Genomic DNA, 23,984 nt, shown 5'->3' on the forward strand with positions numbered 1-23,984 from the left:
GATCATGCACATATCGTTTCTTCTGCTGTAAGGTTGAAGGCATATCTCTTTGTAAGGTGTTAAATTAGTTTAAATTTCATTCAAACTGGTAAGAAGTGTTTAAGCAATCATTCACAGCACCCGTTAACTTTGATTTACAACCTATGTATGTTTGGTTGCACATCTTATATGTGATTTTTCACTTCGTGAACGTAATTTTCAAAAAACTTTGACAATAATTTTTAGTTCTGTAAATCGGATACTCATTTTGAATTTTGATGTTCAATTCAACCGAAAACTATAAAGTACAAAAAAGTGCAGCGTAAATTGTGATTTTATGCGCCGGGAAGTGTTACAACTCATACATGGTATTTTACATGAATAAATACATTGCTGTATGTAACAAATAACCTAATTTACAAAGAATAGAAAGGGCCTTAGCAAGCAACATGATGTTAGGAAAATGGGAACAAAAATAGTAAAAAAGAGATTTACAACATTAGACATGTCCCACCAGAAAACTGAAGTTCAAGTGCATGCACTGGCAGGTGTGTCTGTGTTGTGTGCATGAATCAAAATTTGTGCAATCCCTGAAGAGTGAGTGAGTGGGTGGTGTGATTCAAACGTTCCAAGGACCAGTTTTGTTTTGGGAAAACATGGTTGTCGAGTCTTGATCTCTACTCCTCCAGCTACTCTGAGACTCATTGAAGAAACTTGAACTATCTTGGCTCCCAAAAGCCATCCTCCTAAACATTCTTATCTGTGCAGATTGCTGTGCAGAATCAAACACCGAACTCTGCCCCGGTTTCATTCCATTATTCAGATCCGTAAACTCGTCTAAGGAATCTAAAGCTCTCACCACCTGCGAACCACCAATGTGCAAAGCATGCACATTTAGCATTCTCAAAATCACAACAAATATATACATGTTCATGCTGACCTGCATTTCATGCTCCATAGACAGAGAATAAAATTACCTGACTCATGCGCGGCCTCTTCACCGACGAGTGGCGTACACAGGATGCGGCGGCCTCGATCATCCGGAACATTTCGTTTCTGTCGTAGTTCTTCCCCAGTCTTGGATCCACCAAGATTTCAAAGTCCTCCTTCTCAAGTGCTTCACTCAACAAAGGCCGAGCCTGGAAACAAGTTTGTTGACTATATTAAAATCAGCATTTTTTTTATATTTGTATCTGTTTGTGAAAGCAATTATGTGACTCACCCATTCAACGAGGCTCTCATCACCAATTGGTTGAGATGCATCAACAGGTTTCCGACCTGTAATTAACTCCAAAAGCACAACACCGTAGGAATATACATCAGACTTTTCCGTTAGTTTCCCACTTGTTGCATATTCTGGTGCCATGTACCTGTCAATTCAGACCATTCTTCCCCTTAGGTATGTATACTCACAATACCAACATTTCATACTTCACCAATATCCAAAACACTCTAAAAGATTTATATGCCATAAACGGCCTAAAACAAAGGCATAATAGATCAAAGATCAATAAATAATATCCACACAGGATACAGCTCAGAAAAAAAAAAAAAAAAATTACTACCAAAAAATATTACTATCAATAAATAACTTACCCAAAGGTTCCCATTACTCGTGTTGTAACATGTGTATTTGAATCTAATGCCAATTTTGCAAGCCCAAAGTCAGAAACCTGTAGATCAAATCATACATTAAAAACGTCACAACAATAAAGAAAATAGTGTAAGATGCTGATGCAGTTCAAGCATACGTTTAAGTGTGAATAAATTTATTTAAATGACTTCATCAAAAAGTTTCAAAATCTATTCTCCCATCAGAGGTACAGGTTAAAAAAGCTTACTCGAGCTTCATAGTTGAGATCAAGAAGGATGTTCGACGACTTAATATCTCGATGAATAATGCGTGGATGACCTGATAAATTAATTAAATTGAACTAAGATAAACAATCTATTATGGTACAAAAATCCGAAAGATAAAGGGGAAAACACGTAAGTAATTATGAATGTGCAATCAATAATAATGCAACCATGTCTGATGCTAGCATCTTAATAGTGGTTGCAAAATTTCTAAAGAACTCAATGTCCTTATTTTAAAATAAATACTCCAAGCACCGAAGGAGCATGTAGTACCATGGAAACACCTTGTCTTCAACTGATGATAAATGTATACTTGAGAATACTGCGAAAAAGAAGATACTTACAGTCTTCATGCAGGTAAGCTATTCCTCGAGCTGCACCAGCAGCAACCTTGATTCTGGTAGGCCAATCCAGTACTGGTCTATTTTCTTCTGAAAAAATGAATAAATTTACTGGTCAGGTTTTAGATCAAATTTTAGGTGAACTACAGACAACATGATGATGGGAACTTATATGTATTATCCACAGTAAACATTTTAACAAATTTCAAAAATAAAAACATAAGGTAGGGGTGCTAAGGTCAATGTAGTAAATCATTTTGATTGAGTGAGAAATTGAACATGGTCTATTTGGATGAGTTCATTTAGGTAATATTTTGAAAAATGTCAACAGAAATGATGTTCCATGTTTTATGGAAGGGGCTTACAAAATAGCCAATATTGCACATATGACATATATCAAGATATTGTCAATGTTGAAATTTATTGATAATTTTATAATCAAAGAACCTTTTCTCCTTAAATTGTGAACTATCTGTGAGCTGTCTATGTCCTACAAATTTATGAAACAACTCTAATTTTTCACAACTTATTTTCTGCACCCCTCTCTACAAATGGGTGTCAAACTCTCATCTAACCATGCAATCAATATGTATTTATCTTACCATGGAGATGGTAATGAAGAGTATTGTTGGGAACATAGTCATATACAAGCAATCTCTGATGTTCAGATATACAGTAACCAACCAAGGAAACCAGATGCCGATGATGCACACGGCTGATAATCTCAACTTCTGCCCTGAATTCACGTTCCCCTTGCCCACCACCAATTTTTAGCTGTTTCACAGCTACTTCTCTTCCATCTACGAGTAAACCTTTATAGACACAACCAAATCCACCTTCTCCCAGCAAATTTTGTGCCGAAAATCCATTTGTAGCTTGGATAAGTTCTTCATACGTGAACCATGATCTTGAGCTACTTACTCCACCTGGTTCTGATGGAGAATACACAAAATCACTACCTGATGCACTACCTGCTACAAAGTTGGCTGGAGACTGTGGCCTCAAGAATAAGGTACCTAGAAGAGAATACCAAATGATTTATACATAAAATTGTAGCCGAATTAAGAAGTTATCACAAACAAATACAACTGTATGGTGTCATGCTATTTAAACATAATGCAACTACAATTCCAGAACTTTTCAGAACAAAGTCCGACAACAAACATCCTGCCTAAGTATCTTGATCAGCTAAAATTTGTAAGAAATAATGTAGAAACCAAAGTTGCCCCTGACAGCAAGGAAGTTTGAACCAATAAAAGGCTTCAAACGTCCAAAACTGTCAGTCTTTAGCCACAAACCCAATTCTAGTATCTTGCAACAACTGAGTTTAGGGTTCAATTAATGAAAAATAAAGACATTGTTAATGTCATTGATTTGAATACCAGTTCTTGGTCATATAGATCAAAATGCAATTACACCCTTACAGACACTTAATCGTATTTCCCTGAAGATGGCAAGCCATAGTGTAATACGTAAATGGAGTCAATATTGAATTAAGAGAAATTGTAATTAAATGGTAATGAAGATTGATACATTGACATCGGACTTTCGGTTTTGAGTCTGTGATGAATATTTCAAGAACCAGAATAGGGGGACTTCTCTTATTCATAAATGAAATATCTAGGAACCAGAATCCATTATATCTGGATCATCTAATTCAAGTTTAAGGCTCTAGGAAATATTGGGAAAATCCTTTTGAACTTATCTGAATAAAAAATTATCAAGGTTAACAACAAACAACATGCAAGAACCAACAAGATAATATCCCTAAGCCCTAATAGTTGGCAATACATAATGCAATACCTGAATTGTGGGATGAGGTAAATGGAGAAGGAGCAGCATAACCACCTCTTGATCCTTTTTCCTTCTTCTTTTTCTTCTGTACAAACCACACGGCCATAACAAGAAAACTGAGGACAATAAAACCAACTACAATTCCAATGGCGACGGATCCTCCAGCACTTAACACTCCTGAATGTGAAGGCGTGTTGTTTGTACCTATATCGTTAGAACCATCATTAGTTGGTCTAGCAGTGGGTTTCTCAGTTGGAAGAGACGGCAGTGGTACCGGTGGACCCCCAACGGCCGTTTCATTGGTTGGGGGGTCAGGCAAAGAAGCTGGAGGTGAAGATCCTGAAGGGACTGAAGGAGGAGTTGATGGCAATGTGGATGGAGGGGGAACATCAGAAGGAGGAGGCTTAGGAGGAGATTGAGAAACTGATGGAGGGGGTGCATGTGAAGGAGTAGTTTTCGGAGGACTTTCTTTCTGTGGAGGAGTACCGGTGGATGGTGGCCTTGGAACATTGGCTGGAGGAGGAGGAGATGGTGAAATTGGCTGAGAAGGAGGGGGAATTGTAGAGAGAGGAGATTGGGGAGGAGGGGAAACAGTTGGTGAAGATGGTGGAGACAAAACTGGAGGGGAAGGTGGAGGAGGAGCAGTGGTGGTGGCTGGTGGTGAGGGGGAGGTGTTACAACTGGTGGCGTTGGAGATGCTGGTGGTAATGGAGGAGGAGAATCTGGTGGTGAAGGAGGGGGCAGAGTTGGTGTTGGTGGTGGTGGAGAAGATGGTGGAGGAGAGACTGATATGGAAGGAGGAGGGGTTGCAGGCACTGCCTGAGGAGGTGAAGGAGGTGGAGCTGAAGGGTCAGAGGGAGATGAAGGAGATGAAGGAGCAGGGGAATTGGGTGTTTGATTGGGCTGGGAAGAATTGGGAGGTGATGGAGGAGTGGTGGAGGAATTGGTCGGAGAAGATGAAGATGGTGGTGGTGATAAAACACCACCAAGAACCGGAGGCACTGCAACAGGGGAAGCATTTGGAGAAGGGTTGGTTGAAGCCATTACTGCACAAATCTTCCCTCAAAAACAAAATGTACTACTAGTTAAACACTTCCATCACCACTACTCCGATACTTTCTCAAACCACCATCACTCCAAATTCCAGAAACAAACTCGACACAACATTCCAGATCAAGCATCAACAAAAAATTTCAATTTTCAGATCAACCCTTCCACAAGCAATGCTCGAATTTCTTCAGAGAAAAAAAAAAACACAACCACCAAGACCCAATCCCTTAAAAAACACTTAACTTTGGCAAAGAGCAAAAAGTCAATACCCACAAACAACTTTCAAGAAAGCTGATACTTTAGTGAGGTACAACAGCTGACAAAAAGCAAATTCACAGTGGGGAAAAAGAAGTCCAGCTCGTGAAACAAAACCTTTTCGCAAATCAAGGAGCATCTTCCAACATTACGACCCAGCTTGGTCACTGGTCTAACCCACCGGAGAGGTCAAAATAGAGCATACCCAGATCTCCAAAACTCAGCAATGAACTAAAAATGCAACCTTCAGCGACATCTGAGAAGAGGGTGTTCGAAAATTGCATGTACAATTGACCACGGGCAAGAAACGGAAGGTTCAGAACTCCGTAGGAAAAAGCTGATTTTGCGGAATATGAGAATAGTGGCACACAGAAACAGACACAGCACACCCCACAATAAGTGCAAGGCAGAACGTGGAGACGACTTTCAGAATAAGCTCCGTTTCACACACTCTCTATGGCACTCCTTCACTCACCTCACATGCACTGTTAATGGGACAAGGTCGTGTCCCAATTGAAAATTCAGAAAACGCAATCATTAAACCATACCATTTTATTTTGTCTTACTTTTTTTGAATTCGAGGGACCATGCTTCTGATGTTGTATGCTGTCACTTTATTTTTTGAGGGGAAACCCACCTAACACGTTGAATCGGTCAAATTTATTAGACCTATAATAAAATTTGACATTCCCTTCTTTATTTTAATAAGTTTCTTTTTATGATTTATATTTTAATAAATTTTAAATAAATAATAAAGTATGTTAGAAAGTGCTAATAGCATTATTTATTTTTTTCTTTATTCAATCATTAGTTTTATCGTTACTGGAAGTAATAGCAGTCTCTGTCATTAACAAAATTCATCAGAAAGTCTAAACTAATTTGTTATAAATAGAAGATAAAACTTGCAAAATTTGTGACTTTTAATAATCATAAGTGGAAGAAACTTTAGATTGTGTTAGAACTTGTAAGTTGTAACATCTTCTCTTATTACCATATTTTAAAGTTTCCCCTTTTAAGTGGAGTTTCTTATTTAACAGTTGTAAGTTCTTGTTTTCAGTATTTTGTAAGATTCTTTACTATTTTGGTGAAGACATTTAATCCCTCTTGTGCTTAGATTTTTTCACTATGTTGGTTCTGAGGAATGATACTTCTTGTCATCACCACAAAACACAATGTCACTTTTGATGGCTTAAAAAATTCAAAGAGTATCTCTATAAAAGTGTTTATCTATAATCAGAAACTAATCAATAGATAAATTTATTTGTAATTCTAAATTTTCCTTTCAGTACTTAAGACTTGTCATCGAAAAATAATTAAAGTTAATTACAATGAGCAGTTGTTTGCTATAAAAGAATGATGATTAAAAAAATGATTTTATTATATATAGTTGGAGAGTAGTGGCATGAAATGTTGCAGTTATTGGCTGTGATAGAGTTATGGTTGGCATTAAATATTAAATATAAATTATAGTAAAGAAGAAGCAAAACAAAAGTATTATTAAGTCAGAAGCTGAAGTTCATTCTAACTTGTATTAATTATTTATTATATTGTATTGTGGTTGGTTGTTAGATCACATGTCCAATTGATGCCTTATAGAAACAAATTTTTCTAATTTCATTTTAATCTCTGACTTTTTAATATAACGTGAGTAATAATTAATTATTCCTGGTCTTTAAAACAATTAAATGGACAGTGAAAATATTGAGAAGTATGAAAATATTCATTTTAAGAAAGAAATTTGCATGAACAATGCAATAGTTTTTATCCAGTAAGTTGTTGCACATGGAAAAGACAATCCTACGTGCTTAAATAAATTAATAGTTTGTGCACATGAACTAATGTTTTGTTAAACTATAAATATTGAATATGAAGTTCAATAAAAATAAAGTAGGTAAAAATAAAATAAAATAAAATTAATTAATTAAAAATACTTTTCTTATTATGTGTTAATCAGGTTAAATCAATTAAATAATTGTGTAAATAGATAATTAGATTTTTGGAATAGTGAGATAAATTAGTTGGATTATATAATCAGGCTACACCACCACTACCCGAAGATTGATCCATTTAAAAATTATCCAAGAGATTAAAAGATAAAAGGAATGTTCACTGTTAGATTAAAATTAGGATAATGAATAAGTATAGGAATAAAAATCATTGATATTTTAGTGAATACTTGTTTATTTAATATTAGAAACTAAATCTAATACCATGGAAGAAAAGAAACTTCTAGTAGTAGAGAAATAGCATATAGAAATGAGGTAAGGAATAATATTAATGAAAAGTTTAGAGAAGAGACATAGAATCATTCTTTTTTTTATCCTTAAGTGAATTCTTATAATATTTTCTGTCAGATATATTCCTTTAGTCTCTAGATTATTACGTTGGATATTCTGTTTTATTTCTTTGAACTTTTTATATTTGTTTTTCTAACTTTGTTTAAATTGAAAGTAAATATAAAAAAAAAATTGAACCAAAGGTTTTATTGTATTTAAATGTGATATTGTATATTTAGAATTAATTGATAACTAACAAATTTTCTATAGCTAATTTAAAATTTAAAATTAATAATATATATTTATTTAATTTTAAAGTTTGAGATAAGTTCGCGTTGAAATTTAAAAATTAAAATTATATTTAACTGTAATAAATTTATCCACTTTTTTAAAACCAGAACCCATAAATAAAATCGAAAGTGACGAAGGAGAATAATAAAAAAATAATGATACGACACTATAATATTTTTTACACGATACTACCACACACTATTTTTCACTCTTTCTTTTTCTTTAGAAATACAAAATTTAACTTGTTATAATCATTTTATTGGTATAAAAATTGTTAAATAATAGTCTAAAGTTGTTATAGGCCAAGAAACGATTGGCACGTTTAAATATACATTGCTTTTATTCATTAAGGCCATGTCGAGTAAAATCATCACACAGGTGATAAGTTCAATCGAGTTTTTAATTTTTAATACAAATTAGTTCCTAAGAAATTTTGACATGGTTCTGACCAATTTTGATATAATAAAAGTATTGGGTTAATCTCACTACATCTACATGGTTCTGACCAATTTTGATATAATAAATTAATATTTTAAAGCTATTAAAAATTAATAGTATTTTGTTACACGTTAATCAGTCTATAATGAGACCTAGTAATTTCTTCATACAAAGTTGATTTCACTCAACAATATTTTTCCTTCAAACATGTGAATATTCCAACTAACCACAATTTAACTTTAACAATATTGTAATATCCCAAATAAATATTACAGCACGTTGCTAAACTGTGAGCAAAATAATAATTTGATGGAATAAACTTATTAATAAATCAATATGTAGTTGTCGGCTACATGTGCCAGCCTACTTGCAAGTTTTGTTTTATTATCATTATTTGACAATTCCTATTCCAATTGCACATCTTCTCTCATTTACTTTACATTGTTTAAAAGAACAAGTTCACAACTTCAAGCATCGATTCTAAACCTTTTCATTATAAATTTAATATTTACTTTACTAAAAGATTACTGACTGGAATAACGATTTAAATATTCTGTAACGATAAGTTTGGTACTTTTTAAAATGGAATTGATAGCTATCACTATCTATCCTTCAGCATAATACAGCCATTACAACATATCTTATTCGTTTAAGCCGCATGTTATAACTTAATTGGGGCTGTTCCAGTTTAAGTAGTGATGTTAAGTTTGAGTAATGATAAAATTAAATAGTTGATTGTAACAGTGTCCCTTTGATTATTAAAGCTTTCTTGATATAATACTGATACAAATTATTTAAAAGTGAAATAATATTATTGCGCAATCCATGAGAAATTTTGAATTCGTCCCTTCATCTAATTTAACCCTCTAAATACGTCATATTCTTTTGAAGCGTGAGAATTGATAATTCAGTTAACTATTATACTTACTTTCAAATATATTACAATTTAAATATATACCTTTCACTTTACAACTTCGCAATATTTTTTTATGGCCTATCAATACTTTTGAATTTGAGAAGAGGAATGCTTGTTGCTTTCTCCATTCCCCAATTACTAATTGCAACCTCCACCGTATATGAAAAAGATTCATTGCAGCAACACATCACATAACTAGAGGAAGAACAAGAGATGAAAAACGCAGAAGAAAAAAAGAAACTGTACAAGAAAACTGAAACTCGTTCTGAAAAGTTTTTCAGCAACATATTTTTCATTTGTTTCAGAAAGTCCTTTCTAAAACATATCTAATGTAGTAGAATTTTGAAAAACTCACTTCAAAAGACATTACATATATTTTGATAAGTTTATTTCCAAGAATTTATTCTGAGATGTATTTCATATATTCTGAAAATTCCGTTTCATAATTTTATTCTAGAAATTTTGCTCCGTAAATTTTAAAAAACTCATTCTGAAATTTTTGTGGAATATATAATCACTTATTTAAGGAGGTGCGCAAAGAATTATGGGATACAGGAAGTAAACACAAAGAGGAAAAAAGGAGCTTGGGAAAATTGCATCTCTACCATTACATGTTATCTACCACAGCCTTGCATACTTCTCAAATTCTTCTATCAAGGAAACACTATCAGGTGAGACATGATTGCGAAGAACGTTTAACATTAACAGGTCTCACTTTTCTATCTTTTAAAATTACATATCCATAAACCATATTATTTTAGATAAATCATGAAGCAGTAGCATATTCTGAACTCAATTTCTCCTATAGTAGCAAAATCTAAGCCAATGCCGGAATCAAAACTATCTTGTTAACGTAATTAACATAAACTAGTTAATTATAATTCACTGCCAACAACCACAACACCAAAAATAAGGCCTGAGTTGAAAACTAAAATTTAAACGTAAAAAACTATCAAATCAAAATTCCTTATCATCCTCAGGTGGAAATACAAAATCCATATATATCAAATGAGATCAAATCGACAGAAAGAAAAAATGTTCCGCAAGGTTCCGCACAACACAGAAGCCTTAACTCCTACAATTCAATGATCCAGAAAAAATGCTACCCTGGAAAGCTTAGGCAGTGGTAGCCGCTCCTCTCTTCCTGGGTGCAGCCTCGGTACCTGATTCAAAATCACCACGTAAGCCAAAACCCTAAACAAATGCCCAAATTTAAACACTGAAATAATTAACCGATTATACCCTCTCTGAAGCCGCTCTTGAATCTGCGAGGCACGTGACGCAGGTATCTCATTCTTCCAGTTCCAGTGGTCTTTCTCCTAATAGCCTTCACGCTCCAGTTATCTGAAACCATAGACCAGTGAATACCGAATTCTTAAACAAACCCTAATTTGAAAATTGTAAAAAAGTTACATTTTCTAGTGCGCGCTGCTGGGAAAGCACACGCAGCACAGCGACTCTTCTGGAGGTGGAAGCTGCGACGGCCGCATCTGACACAGAGGGTGTGGGTCTTGTTCCTCCTTTTACCGAAACTCCCTGTTCCCTTCCCCTACACTCATACAAAATCCAAACACCATCAGAATCAAATTGGTATCACTTCTACAGAGAATAAGCGCAAAAACACATACCATTGTAGCAGCAGAGCAGAAACCCTAGTTTGTCTGAAAGGAGAGGATTTATATATGTGCCTGCACAGATGGGTAGGTTATTCTTTTATATGGGCCTTTAGACCAATTATTGTATGGGCCTCCGGCCCAATTTATATTAACTCTGTTGCATTGATTTATAGTATATAATTTGAATGATTTAGCAATAAAAATATTAATGGATAATTTTATGCACATGATTTTACCTATTTATAAATAATAGTTTAACCATTATAAACAATTTTTAACATAATTATAAATATATTAAACAATAATTTTTATCTCTATTATTTTTTCATTTATTTTTAAACTATAATTTTAATAACTATTGATTCAATAAATTATTATCTTAATAAATTACAACCATTTAAATTCATATTAGTAAAATACATTACACTTATACCTTTTTCATTTCTTAAATAATTTTTTCTATCTCTCATACTCTTTAATAATTCAAAAAAAAAAAAACATTCCAACCATTATTTAATTATGCAAAATCCAACATAAATATAAATATTATTTCATGCTACATACGTATAACTCTTCTCTTTCATCTTTTTTTAAAAAATTTAAAAATCATCCTATGAAAAAAAATCTCACTTTGTTTCAAGAATCAATACGTTATACATTGCATCATCCTATGACTAATACTATATCTTTGTACCTAAAGTTATGTATCCTACGCAAATCCCTGTAACGAAGAAACAAAAGATTTCTGAGTTTTCAACTTATAGAACAAAAGCTCATTCCACGTGTCAATAGGCCCCGGCAAGCACCAATGAACACAATCACTGTGCGTGTTCTTCATTTCATGTCCCCAGACATGGATATTAGGATGTCCATCAGGTCTACGAAGCATGATTTCAGTTGTGTTCAGCATCAAAAACTTCAACCCCCTCTTCCTCCCTTGCTTCTTCGCCGCTCTGAACTCCTCCACCTGAACCTTGTACGTCTCAAAAATGTAACCATCGAACTTCATTTCCTCCTTCCCATAAGGCTTTGTCCTCTCACAACTCCCTCCTTTGTCCCACTCAGCATTCTCGAAGTGTGCAGGGGAGAATGTTCTCAGAAATGTCACACCCTTGAACCCTTCCATGTTCAGTATAGTTCTGAATGCGGTTCGGAACGCTTTTCTGTATCCGTAGTAGTGACTCAGGTCTGTGATGTTGCTTTGTTCACACTTGTGGCACCCCACAACTTGTCCTTTTTCATAGAACAATGCTGGCCGAAAGAACCACTGGCCAGCTGAGATAATGACAAAATCGAAGTTTTTCACTTCACCACTCCACCATTCTTCTGCCTTATCTAGATACAGGTTCGTGATGAGGCTGCTGTGAACATCGCTGCTTCTGACCAAAAATGGGGACCAGAGTGTTACAACTGTAAAATTGTAATCTGCATAGAACCACCTTCTGAAATATATGGGATCTGTAGAATATCTACTGGAAATATCCTCAGGACGAGCCACCTGAAAGAAAGTGAATGAATCACGTTTCAGATACGCATGTTTTTGTGTAGTGACTGTGCCATTGAGTGATTAGTGACTATTATTACTCACAGAATTTAAGAGGCACAACAAAGAGTTCATTTGATTTCTTGCGACGGAGTCTCCAACAAAGGCCATGGATTTTCCTCTGACAATCTCTAAGAAAAGCGTTGCATCAAAGAGTGGAAGCTCGCATTCATCGGGTTTCCACCTCCATTTGAGGAACTCTCTATCTGGTCTCCCAAACTTCATGCAGTTTTGCTGATCCAGAATCAAGTTACAGGTCTCGTTATCATAATAGGGTCCTTTACTGTACGGAACCCATTCCCCAGAAAACACGTTGCATCGTTTCATCTCTGTCACGTTCGAATCGTAGCTGCTTCTGTTAACATATACCTTATTAGGAGAGGAAAAGGTAGAGTTATTAGGAGGTATAAAGATAGAGTTTTTGGTAAGAGGAAGCGGTAACATGAGGATGAATAGGGTGAATGGAAGAAGGATAACAACACTCTTGACAAGTTTTCCTGGTGCATGCTTCCCGTTCCCATTGAGAACTTTCATGTCTGAGATAAAATCTGCATCAGAAGCTTTGGTTTATATAAGTCATTGTTTTTGGCAGAGTGATCATTACACATATAAATGATAAACCCTATAAATAAATAAATCTTGTTTTTTTTTTTTTAAAGGGATGAATATGTATATATAATATTTATTAAAAGTATAAACAATAATTGTTGGGTTGGGCTATTTAATTTTCTGGCTCCATTCAATATATATATATATATATATATATATATATATATATATATATATATATATAATATTGTTAACCGAGTTTAATGGATTGAATGGATATTTTTATGGTAATAAAGTACAGTTAATTTGTTGCCATATAATTAGAAATATTCAAAGCCTGAGATTGTAACATTTGGTAGGTATAGAGCTCATGCTGTATGTAGAAAGAAAACTACAAGTGATCAAAGCAATAATACATGGAATTAACGACAAAAAAAATAGTGTCGGCTTTAAGTATGATTCTAGAGCCGATCCAAAGTATGCAAAATCAATATAAACTAATTTCTTATTATTTTAAATAATATAAAATGTTGTCGAAGTATTTGTTGATAATAGTTCTGTGAATCAAAAATATTACATTCGATGGAACATTGGATATAATAGATAAAGTTAAATAATATATATATATATATATATATATATATATATATATGATGAAAGACTCAATTTCATAGTCTTAAGATTTTTGGTTAAAAGTGATGTTAAATATCTTATATTTGTAAGATTAATTTCATATAAATATATAAAACTACAATATCTCAATAATTATAATCCATATAATAAAATATAAACCCAAGAGTATGATATTCCTATTTATAATGGTGAAACACATCAACTTATTAATCATAAAATAATGACACATTTTGTTAAGTGACAAAACATCTCAAAATTCATAAAAAAAAAACGATGTCTATAAGAAAAAGGTAACCATATGTTCAAGGTTAGTTACTTTCCTTTGCAACAGTGTTTGTCGTGGTAATGGTAGGACATGCCACTTCAAATTCTGAAATAAAAATTTAAAACAAACAAGAAATAGACATAAAGCAATAACCATGCTGAAAAGTATGTGGCACTTGACACCACAAGCAAAATCATTTCTGAAAACCATTAATTTTTATATATATTCACATAACTACTTCTTTATAATAAAATATCAAAATATAAAGATAATATGATAATTATATAAAAATTAATCAATCAACATATAAAAAAAAAAGTTATAAAGTACTTATATTGAAAAATAAATTGTCAATCTATCGTAATTCAACATTAAAAAAGATGGATGAGGACATAAAGCGGTGTGGGTGTCAAATTTTCGATATTCATAATTATAAAATTAATTATACATATTAAAAAATAACAAGAAATTAGCCTTAAGTCCCTGTATATACTTTATCGTGCACACATTGAAAATGAGATGTTATGAATATAACAATTGGACCACATAAAAAAATAATTGCAAAACATTGTGAAAAAATAATTTGCTTTTACAAATGGTTTATAGTGCGTGGGACTCCTCTCGAAGACATTGGTCAATTTATGCAGTTTTAGTTTCCATATGCCATTAGTATGAAGGAGTGGGTGATTAAAAGTTGAAAGAGATATTTATAGGTATGATTATTTCTTAAAAAATTCAATTTAATTAAAATATATTTTAAAAAGAATTAAAAATAATCTTAATGAAAACTACATAAAAAAACTATTTCAAAATTGATTTAGTTTATGCAAATGGATTTTGCTACATTTATAACTAAATTTTGTATGAAATTGAGAAAATAATGTGAAGATATAAATAATGAGTTTGCATTATTGTTATGAACAAATTTTAGAGAAGAATTAATTAAAAACAAAGGAGTTGCCAGCTAAGGAAGAATAATGTGCAAGTGAAGCCAAAATCCAAAACGCCACTTAAGTGGTCCTCCTCCTTAGTCTCCAAAATCAATCAATATTGGAGAACAAAATTATATATCAATCTATTTTTATATCATCGATTCACAAAAACTTCCAAAATGCCAACCATAATTTCATTAAATTACTCCAAACAATATTTTAAATTAATGCTGCTGCATATACTTTAAATTAAGCCCACAGTTTGTTTTATTTGTTTAATCTGGATTAGCATGAGCTTTTACCAAAAAAAAAATACAATATTGACAACAAAATATTAATTTTTATTTAAACTAGTTTAATGTTTATAAAATGCAATACTTATTTTTGTGATTTTAATCTTAGTTTTTTTGTTTCGGAACGAGACAATGACAAGATTTAAGGCTAATAACAATACCACTATTAAAAAAATTTATATTTTCTGTCAATTTTGTTTTAAAATTTTTTTATAGAAAATATTTACAAATTTTGTTGTGAAAAAAAGTTGCAAGAAATTGCTACTAATTTTTTTACAAAATATTTTGTATAAAACATCTTTCGCAACAAATTTTGTAGGAAATACTTACAAATTTTATAATTTTGTAGGAAATAATTACCTACGAAGGAGTTACTTACCAATTAAGATTCTTAGTAAAAATGACAGAAAAAAAAATCTTTTCTTGCAATTTTTTTTTAACAAATTTATGAGAAAAATCTCATGTAATATGAAAATTTTTAGTAATGGATATAAACAAATTGATGTATATACTAGATAAAAATATCACCTTTAACAAAAAAAAATCAAAATAATATATTTATTTGTCTTTTATTTCTATATATTAATTTCTTATTCATTTCTATTTAATATGAAATTTCAGCTGAAATTTACCTACTACAGTCTCTACTTAAAAGTAAATCCATAATATGAAGTCTGTTTCGTATTGTTAAACTTCAACTAAAAAGGCTTTGCCTAATGATTAGTAATATGATAAACTTGTTTATTCATATTATTTAGTAACATATAAACTTAAGCTAATTAATTAACCTGTTACCTGCAAAAAAGGAAAAAGGTAATGGTTCCTACACATATTTCCTTTGAGTGGCACATTTAATTCTTCTCATATTTGTACCATAATGAAAATGTAGCAATAATATTGTGCTTTAAAAAGTGTTTGTGTTGCATTTGAAAGGGTTGAATCGATTACATAAAAGAGGGTGCCACGTTTTTGGTTATGGGTCTTGTTCTATTATTATCAACCCAAAATGCAATCATGCAAAGCTTGAATATTAGCCACTTCTTTTGCTTGCTTTTGGTAGTATTAGTCACAACAAAGGACACTATTTATAGTATTTGATTGCATATGTACCAGTCAATTTATGGTCCCTGTCTCATTAATATTTAATATCCCACATTATAGTTAAATGCTATTGTTTTTTTCACAAAATATAAGCATAAGATAAAGTATTTATCATATATTATATATACGAAGCTACTATTTAACTCCAAGTGTATTCAATGTAGGTAAGATTACGAAAGAATTTGTGTGTAATGTCTAAACCATTACAACCTGATTTTATTTTAACTATAAGAAATTCATGTATTGATATTGGTATTAGTATGACTACAGATAATATTCGATTTTTTAAATTGAATATATATATATATATATATATATATATATATATATATATAATCATATTTATTATGTTTTAAATTACTAAAATACCTCCTTAATTTGTTATATCTATGTTTAGTTTTCATTTATATTTCTTCATCAACAATTAGATTTTGTGGGTTAAAATGTGCTGTCCTTTTGTCATCCCTTTTTGGTTTTCCAATTAATATAGGTAAAAAAATTAAATAGTGGACTGAAAAATAGAAAAAATATTTTTTTGAATATTAAAATTGTAAGTATATACCATTAATTTAAATAAATAATCTAATAGTAAACAATATGTTGAATCAGCAGCTTGTACTTTCTAATAATTTCTCATAAAATTGTGGGTTTGACGACTTCTTGTAATATTTCAAAATATAATTTTCAATTTTATATTTAACGTAATGCTATATATTCATCTGATATATCATGAAGTTCAAGTTCTCTTATTATGTCATCATGCTAGAACATCATGTAGTTCATTAATAAGTTCTAACATAGTCAAGTTTTAAAACATTAAAAAAAAAACTGCGTATAAAGAAGGTTTTATTGAAAAATATAAAATTTACTTTGATGATCTCTTATGTTTAATGATATCTAACTATCTATCAATCATGCAAATGAAACATATATCAATATAATAAATAATGTTTAAGTAGTTGGATTGGATGTGCCAACTACTGGGTTTTGCTGATGGGCTTCTTCAATTTGGGCTCATGATGGTCCCGATTATTGTGCACCGTCAGATGTAGTGTTAAATAATTGAGTGGTGGAGATGGATCTGGAATAAACTTTTTCACATTTCTAAACAAGTATAATTTTCCTTTTCCCTGTGGTTCTAAACTTCAAAATCAGATTTTCTTGATTTTTATATGAAACTTGTGAAATTTAAATGTAATTCTAAATTAGTAATAATAGAAAGTTTAACATTATATAATAATAAAGATCTATAATTTTATTGTCTTAAAATTTTAAGTTAAAAATAATGTAAATTTTTTATATATAAATTAAATTCATGTTTCGTTGGTGTGATGTCTCCCGTGATCTTTTATATCAAATCTCAACATTACTTGTTTCCAATTCTGCATTTGGTTTGAAGAACATCTGTGAGTTGTTGAAGTGGTCTTTTCAGATTGAATAGTGAGTTTTGTCATTCAAGTGGTCCTTACTTATATTCCGAATTATGTAAAGAATATTTCGATAATATTTATGAGGAACAACAAAAAGATATATATCAATGAACATAAAGTTATAAAAGGGATGATCAAATTCGATCTTAGTTTAAAAAGATTTACAAATTACAATAGATGTGCGCAATGAAGTTTACAATTACAAGCAACGTTACACAAATATCCGATAAAATTGAATTGTCAATTTGAACGCAAGTGAAGCCTCTCTTCCGCTGATCTCACACCCTCCATCTTCAACATCCCGAGCAGAAAATCACTCCACGTGTCAATAGGACCAGGCAAACACCAGTGAACACAATCATTGTACAGTGTCACATTTTCATTAGGCCAATGACCGTATCTACTTGGGTGACCGTCCGGTCTCAACAACGATGCTTGTGTGACATCAAATAGCCTATATTTCAAACCCTTTTTTCTGGCTTCCTTCTCAGCAATCTTGAACTCCTCCAACTGAATCATATAAAACTCCAAATCAAGACCCTCTAATTGCGTCTCATTGCTCCTAAATGGCTTAGTTCTGACGCAGTTCCCACCCTGATTCCACAACCCATTCTCAAAATGTGATGGGGCAAATGTCCTCAGAAACACTGTGCCTTTGAACTTCTCTAATCTATTGATGGCCTTAAACGCAGTCCTGAAAGCTCTTCTGTAACCATAGTACATGGTCAGGTCAGGGACATTCTCCAAGAGACAGTAATGGCATCCGACAATTTTTTGTTTCTCGTAGAAAACCATGGAACGTGTAAACCAATGTCCTCCATTGAGAATGACATAGTCAAAATCCTCAACTTGGGTTATCCACTTCTCATCAGGCTCATCAAGGTAAAGGTTGCAAAGCCCAGTTGGGCCTGGGCCCTTTGAATCTGCTTCTTTGGATCTCACCAAATGAGTTGTCCAAAAAGCAGCCATGGTGAAGTTGTAACTCGGGTACTTCCACCTCATAAAGTAATCGTCTCTTTTATACGACACATCAATGGGCCATTCCACCTACCAAATCCCAACAAAATGGTTACAGAATACTCGTACAAACAACCAAAACAAAATATGCTCCTTTGCCAAACAAATAATAGCATACAACAAAGTGGTGTATGTCAAATAAACGTCATTTTGCTACCAAACAAACATCAAGTGTCGTTTCTTTGAAATGCGTATACTTGTTACTATTATTATACAATAATGCATGACGTGATGCGTACTCAACTTATATGTTTTTTTTATTCCTGTGGTGTGTATGAATAACAACAGCAGTGTATTATTATTCTTTTATCAGCTTAAACTGTATACTCTGTCTGCAACAAAACAAAATTTTCAATCTAGAACAACTATTGCATTAACCAAGAATAATGCTGTTTTTACTTACACTAAGTAAAAACAGAAAGTAATAGTTAAGTTATAAGTTTCGAACTTTATCAGAGAATCCTCTCTTTTTGTACTGTAAGTACTGCAAATTTTAAGCTCCTAAACAATTGCCAAATTCTGAAATTATTCCATGTAACATCACCTTTTAGAGCATTTCCTTTTAGCCTCCTTTATCATCTTAAGTCATGTTTTTGTGTTGGGAAAAGAAGCAAAACCCTGCATGTTACAAACTCGGAGGATCCAGCTCATAGTTGTATTGTTTACATGTGAACTTTTCCGCAAAAGACACAGAAATGGATAGCTAATCTTATTAATAATGCATTACGCTAATGGCAATAATACATTATGATATATATATATATATATATTCACTTTTGTATTTGGAGTAAATAAAATAATCGAGTGGTCCCATCTGGTCTCTCTCTCTCTCACATCTCAGATTCCCTTCAAACACAGACTAATATGAAATTTTGTCCATGCATATGGATTTGGTTGGCCAAGCTTTAATTTCTCATTAATTTCATATTCAACCAAAGTCCTAATGTTATCAAAGAGTATTTGACGTGCACAACAGCATCACTGGTTTTTCTAATTTCAGAAATGTGACCTCTCAACAAGATCTATTATTGAACTCTCCACACCACCTTTATATAGTTCTCATCTCTCTCTCTCTCTCTCTCTTTCTCCCAATCTTTCTTTCTTATAGTAGATACAGTTTGGTGTTACAACTTGAACCTATAATAGCAAGTCCTAACTGCTTCATTTTTGTCACTTTTGCACAAGACCTCAATTTATAAGAAACTGAGTAGTTTACATGATTTTCAGACATATTATATTCTCTTAATCTCTTTCTATTAACAAACTAATGCATGTTTTCTTAAAAGTAATGTTAAAAAGAAGAAGGAATATCGTAAAAGAGGATCAAGACAAACTGAAAAGAATTTTATAAAAACAACCAAACGTAGTATAATTATTATTCTGAACCGAACAAGCACTTAGCTAATAGCCTTATGCAGAATGGTTGGAATGTCAAAAGACAACCTGACATAAAACAACAAGAAACTGGGGTACCTTGTGTTTTTTCTTTTCCCTGTGTCATACAAGAGAAATATGCAAGCAAATAGTACTCTTTAACACACACTCACTATAATTAATCATCAGGTACATTTTATGTGTAATACCAAGTTACATGTTTTTATATGTATTAATTCTTCATTTGTTTTCTTATATGATCACCTAATGAATAATCAAGTGCTAACACCATCTTATAATTAAATGTGAAAGCTCAATTCTCAACCATTTCTACTTTCTGGTTTGGCAGGACCTGAACAATTATTGCTGTCTCAAAATGCAAGTTGACATAAACTCTTCTTCATAATATCAGTGTATGATTCAAAGCAGAAGCCAATAGAATGAAAAGTTCTGCTACCATCAACAGTGACCAAGTTTTTTCTTTTTGAAAGTGTGACTAAGTTACTGACAGGGTAGCTTCCTCCATAGGGTAATTCTGGGAGTACTATTGTGTATCACAAGTATACCCGAAACGTCAAATTTTGTATAGTAATTTTTCAGGTTTTGAATAATGGAAGTCTAGTTAGTTAGATATACATAAAGAGGGGACAACAATTATGCCGACACTATTTTTTTTTTTCTCTGTAAATAAATACTTAACATTTAATTGCTATTAGTTGAACTGATAAATGGTTTTGGAAAATTTAGCAACACTAATTTAAGGTTAATATTATATTCATTTTCTTTTATGTGGTAGCTAGACACAGACGTGGAGAACAAGGTGTGTGTGTGACGAGTTGAATCGAATGTGAGTGAGTGGCACAGTTTCCCGAGAAAAGATTCGATTCCTCGGCATGCATGCTCGATGCGCTTTCACGCATGTTACTTTCCTTTGATCATTTTACCTAATCCTTGAGTATCGTAATGGCTTAGGTGAACAAACCAGACACAAGGATAAACGACAACGTATATATAATCGAAATAGGAAAAAAAACTGCATCCATATACTTTTTCAATAAAATCTGTTCAATAAAAAGGGATAAGATGAAAAAAGGAAAAAGATAATGATGTGATAAAAATGGCAATAAAAAGTGTTGCAAAATATTGTTATATGGATAACAACTCATCGTAACAGGGTTGGGATAGAGACATTTGGAGAAAAACAAATACGAGCTGATTAATTGTATCACATAGCTTTCAAAAATAATTAGTGGAATAATTAGCACGGTGAAGATAAAGTTAAGAAAGTGATTTATTTGACTAAAACGTTATTGATGTCTAATCTTCACGTGTCAGCAGACATTAGAAGAATAGTAGTAGTAATTGTGTCTGCTCATAGATTTGAAATCCCACCATCTCCACCTCAAAATTTTAAACTTAAAATATCACAAAGCTTAGATTTCCATAAAGAAAACGAAAAGGGTAGTATCATTTACTAACTATTAAGATATTTAAATTTTTGTGGCTCTGAAATTTAGGTGAGGATAAAGGGTTTCAATGTAATCAGATCCAGAACTAATTTTAAAGTTTTGATTTTTTTTATTTTTTTTTAAGTAGTAGAAAAATAATCTCTCTCCTTCCACTAGTATTTTAGTTCTTGCTTTTGATTATTTATGTAAGAAGTTATTAAAATAAAACACACCCAGATAAAAATAATATATTTTTTTCATAAATTATAAATCAAAAAATTAATACTAAAAACAAAAAACTAACTAGCTCACATGCTCTTGATGGATCAAAAACTTACACCAGAAAACTCTTAGCAGAAGCTTAAAAATGATGAACTATGAACAAATAAGAAAACTTACCCTTGATAGGAGGCAAATCATGGACTGCATCTGGTTTCTGCCAACTGAGTCTCCAACAAACGCCATGGATTTTCCTCTGACAAGCTCAAGAAACTGGAAAGGGTTGAAGACAGGTAGTTCACACCCATTTGGTTTCCACTTCCACTTCATGAACTCAGAGTCTGGTCTACCATACTTCATGCAGTTTTGGTGTTCGTGAATAGCCCAGCATGTTTTGTTTGAGTAATATGGAGCCTTTGGGTTTGGGACCCATTCCCCACTGAAAATGTCACACTTTTTGATCGAAGCTGAAGGCAAGCTTGAAGACTCATTCAGATCATCAAATGCTGAGTATGGCTTCTTGGATTCTTTGTTCGATGATGAAGAGTATCGGAACAAAGGGTAGGACAGTGGTGTCACAGTGAATAACAGTATGGCAAACACTGCAAGTAAAGTCACTTTTGGGATCATTTGTTTTGGGGTGCTTTTACCGAACAGAAGCTCTATAACTTGGAACTTCATTTTGGAAAGAGGGAGAAAGAGAAGAGAAGGGTAGGAACAAACACATACAAGGTTGTATAGAACAAAATGGAGAAGTTTTTCTTATATAAAATATCTGTTGTGTTGTGTGCAAGAACTTTATTTTATTTCATTTTTTACATTTGGATTATGATTGCAAGTACTTAAGAAAGTTTATTTCCTAATTACACTTAATTAATTTTTTTTTTCAGACATGCATGAGATATATGAGATGTCTTTTGAGAAAAGTTTTTGGATTTTTGGTTGGCATCACCCATGCGCTATGCACAGTGGTATATAATATTTGGAAATTGTCTTTTTCTTTGTCCTACTACAAAACGTTATTAATAACGCAAATACTGTTTATAGTTATTAATCTTTAAAAACAGACGGTGTTTTTTTTTTTCTTTTATGAATGCATGCACCTTATTTCGAAAACAACATATTTTATTACAAATCTTGAAATGTCTTCTATGTTACGTACCAAAGCAACTACTACTTAGGTGAGCAGGTAAATAATATCATTATTATATGTTCCAGTGTTGACTTACACTATATATATTGTGCTTTGCTTTGTCAATGAAAATCTGAAATCTGTAAAAGTGGGTGGAGAAAACAAGAGAAATAAAATTAATTAATTAATTGTGATAAGCAATATGTAACCAAAAAAAAAAAGAGACAAAAATAAAAATAACTGTAACAGTAAAAGGAATTTTTTTTATATAATTTCTCTATTGGGTTAAGACTTTTATGTTTAATTAATTTGCATTTACGAATTTTACATAAACTAAACTACATCGAGATCCGTGATCATTCACCAAATGCCATTCTTTTCATCTTGGGAAGTGGAATATTTTTGGAGGGTAAATTAGGCAATTTGCTTTTTCAATTTGTTCAAGACATAGATTGAATTTGACAAGTGACAATATATTGATCAGGAATATAATCAAGCTTGCAGGTCAGAATTTTAGATCCAGATCTATATTTTTAATATAATGAATTCTAAATTCTCTTTATATTATTCCAATAATCTTCGTTTCCTTTAAATATTGAGTGCATTTTTGTATTTCCGTGATATTAAATATATTTACTTTTGGATTTGATATTCTTTATTAAATAGAAGACGGATCACAGCTTTTCTTTGGAAGAATCTTCTGCAATTTGTGCTGTAAAATGTTGTTGTAGTGTGATTGTTTTTTAATATTTCTCCTTTGAATTATGTTGGTGATGTTAGAAAGTGATGTGATTCATTAATTATTTTACGAAGCTGGTTTCCGAATACTACCTAATAATTTTGATGACAAAGGTCAAATGTAGTAGGATGATGAATGGGTTAAGAAATGGAAATATTGTGTTCGTTAATCTTTGTTTGTGCAATCACAACATATCAGGACACATGTACGAACCACAGGTCATGATCAAGACTACCATAAAACAATTATGGTAAGCTTGCATATATAATGAAAAAATTATTTAATTAAAATTAAATGTGGGGACTAACTAATTGATGTCTGATTTGATATTTAATCAATTCAACAATAACCTAATCAAATGCTAATTCTCTAGTTTATGAGCAGGACTCAGTCATATAATTAATTGTGTGTTTTGTTAAGAAAGAGATAAGTTTTTTTTTTTAATTTTTATTAAAAATTGTAATTACTTTTTTTTCAAAATTTTGGTTCAATTTAG

The 23,984-nt window shown here is 32.1% G+C and overlaps 4 protein-coding genes across 4 annotated transcripts; all 4 read right to left on the bottom strand.

The window, feature by feature from the left end:
* Window positions 1-242: 242 nt before the first annotated feature.
* Window positions 243-5,812, bottom strand: LOC114184943 (proline-rich receptor-like protein kinase PERK8). The gene is given in 9 exon segments (XM_028072365.1): window positions 243-841; window positions 957-1,118; window positions 1,202-1,349; window positions 1,576-1,652; window positions 1,821-1,891; window positions 2,181-2,267; window positions 2,780-3,193; window positions 3,981-4,632; window positions 4,635-5,812. Coding segments are annotated over 9 exon segments (2,235 nt in total). The 5' UTR covers window positions 5,016-5,812; the 3' UTR covers window positions 243-598.
* Window positions 5,813-10,107: 4,295 nt separating this feature from the next.
* LOC114184001 (60S ribosomal protein L37-3) lies at window positions 10,108-10,914 on the bottom strand. The gene is made up of 4 exons (XM_028071228.1): window positions 10,826-10,914; window positions 10,611-10,746; window positions 10,440-10,541; window positions 10,108-10,360 (listed from the first exon to the last, which is right to left on the bottom strand). Exons 1-4 carry the CDS (start codon window positions 10,826-10,828, stop codon window positions 10,314-10,316), a joined length of 288 nt encoding a protein of 95 aa, XP_027927029.1. The 5' UTR covers window positions 10,829-10,914; the 3' UTR covers window positions 10,108-10,313.
* A 513-nt stretch (window positions 10,915-11,427) lies between these two features.
* On the bottom strand, window positions 11,428-12,956 carry LOC114184231 (protein trichome birefringence-like 19). Its single transcript, XM_028071513.1, has 2 exons — window positions 12,402-12,956; window positions 11,428-12,311 (listed from the first exon to the last, which is right to left on the bottom strand). The coding sequence occupies exons 1-2, from the start codon at window positions 12,888-12,890 to the stop codon at window positions 11,523-11,525; spliced, it is 1,278 nt and encodes a 425-aa protein (XP_027927314.1). The 5' UTR covers window positions 12,891-12,956; the 3' UTR covers window positions 11,428-11,522.
* Window positions 12,957-17,635: 4,679 nt separating this feature from the next.
* LOC114183821 (protein trichome birefringence-like 19) lies at window positions 17,636-22,371 on the bottom strand. The gene is made up of 2 exons (XM_028070973.1): window positions 21,798-22,371; window positions 17,636-18,606 (listed from the first exon to the last, which is right to left on the bottom strand). The coding sequence occupies exons 1-2, from the start codon at window positions 22,296-22,298 to the stop codon at window positions 17,800-17,802; spliced, it is 1,308 nt and encodes a 435-aa protein (XP_027926774.1). The 5' UTR covers window positions 22,299-22,371; the 3' UTR covers window positions 17,636-17,799.
* Between the last annotated feature and the right edge of the window lie 1,613 nt (window positions 22,372-23,984).

This window comes from Vigna unguiculata, chromosome 5 (assembly GCF_004118075.2).
Source record: "Vigna unguiculata cultivar IT97K-499-35 chromosome 5, ASM411807v1, whole genome shotgun sequence".
Lineage (NCBI taxonomy): Eukaryota > Viridiplantae > Streptophyta > Magnoliopsida > Fabales > Fabaceae > Vigna > Vigna unguiculata.

Coding starts and splice junctions, on each gene's coding strand:
- LOC114184001 (XM_028071228.1), bottom strand. Junction 10,542..10,610: donor AGCAGCGCGCACTAGAAAAT/GTAACTTTTTTA, acceptor CTATGGTTTCAG/ATAACTGGAGCGTGAAGGCT. Junction 10,361..10,439: donor CAAGAGCGGCTTCAGAGAGG/GTATAATCGGTT, acceptor ATTTTGAATCAG/GTACCGAGGCTGCACCCAGG.
- LOC114183821 (XM_028070973.1), bottom strand. CDS start 22,298: ATGAAGTTCCAAGTTATAGAGCTTCTGTTCGGTAAAAGCACCCCAAAA. Junction 18,607..21,797: donor TGATTTGCCTCCTATCAAGG/GTAAGTTTTCTT, acceptor GGGATTTGGTAG/GTGGAATGGCCCATTGATGT.
- LOC114184231 (XM_028071513.1), bottom strand. CDS start 12,890: ATGAAAGTTCTCAATGGGAACGGGAAGCATGCACCAGGAAAACTTGTC. Junction 12,312..12,401: donor TGTTGTGCCTCTTAAATTCT/GTGAGTAATAAT, acceptor ACTTTCTTTCAG/GTGGCTCGTCCTGAGGATAT.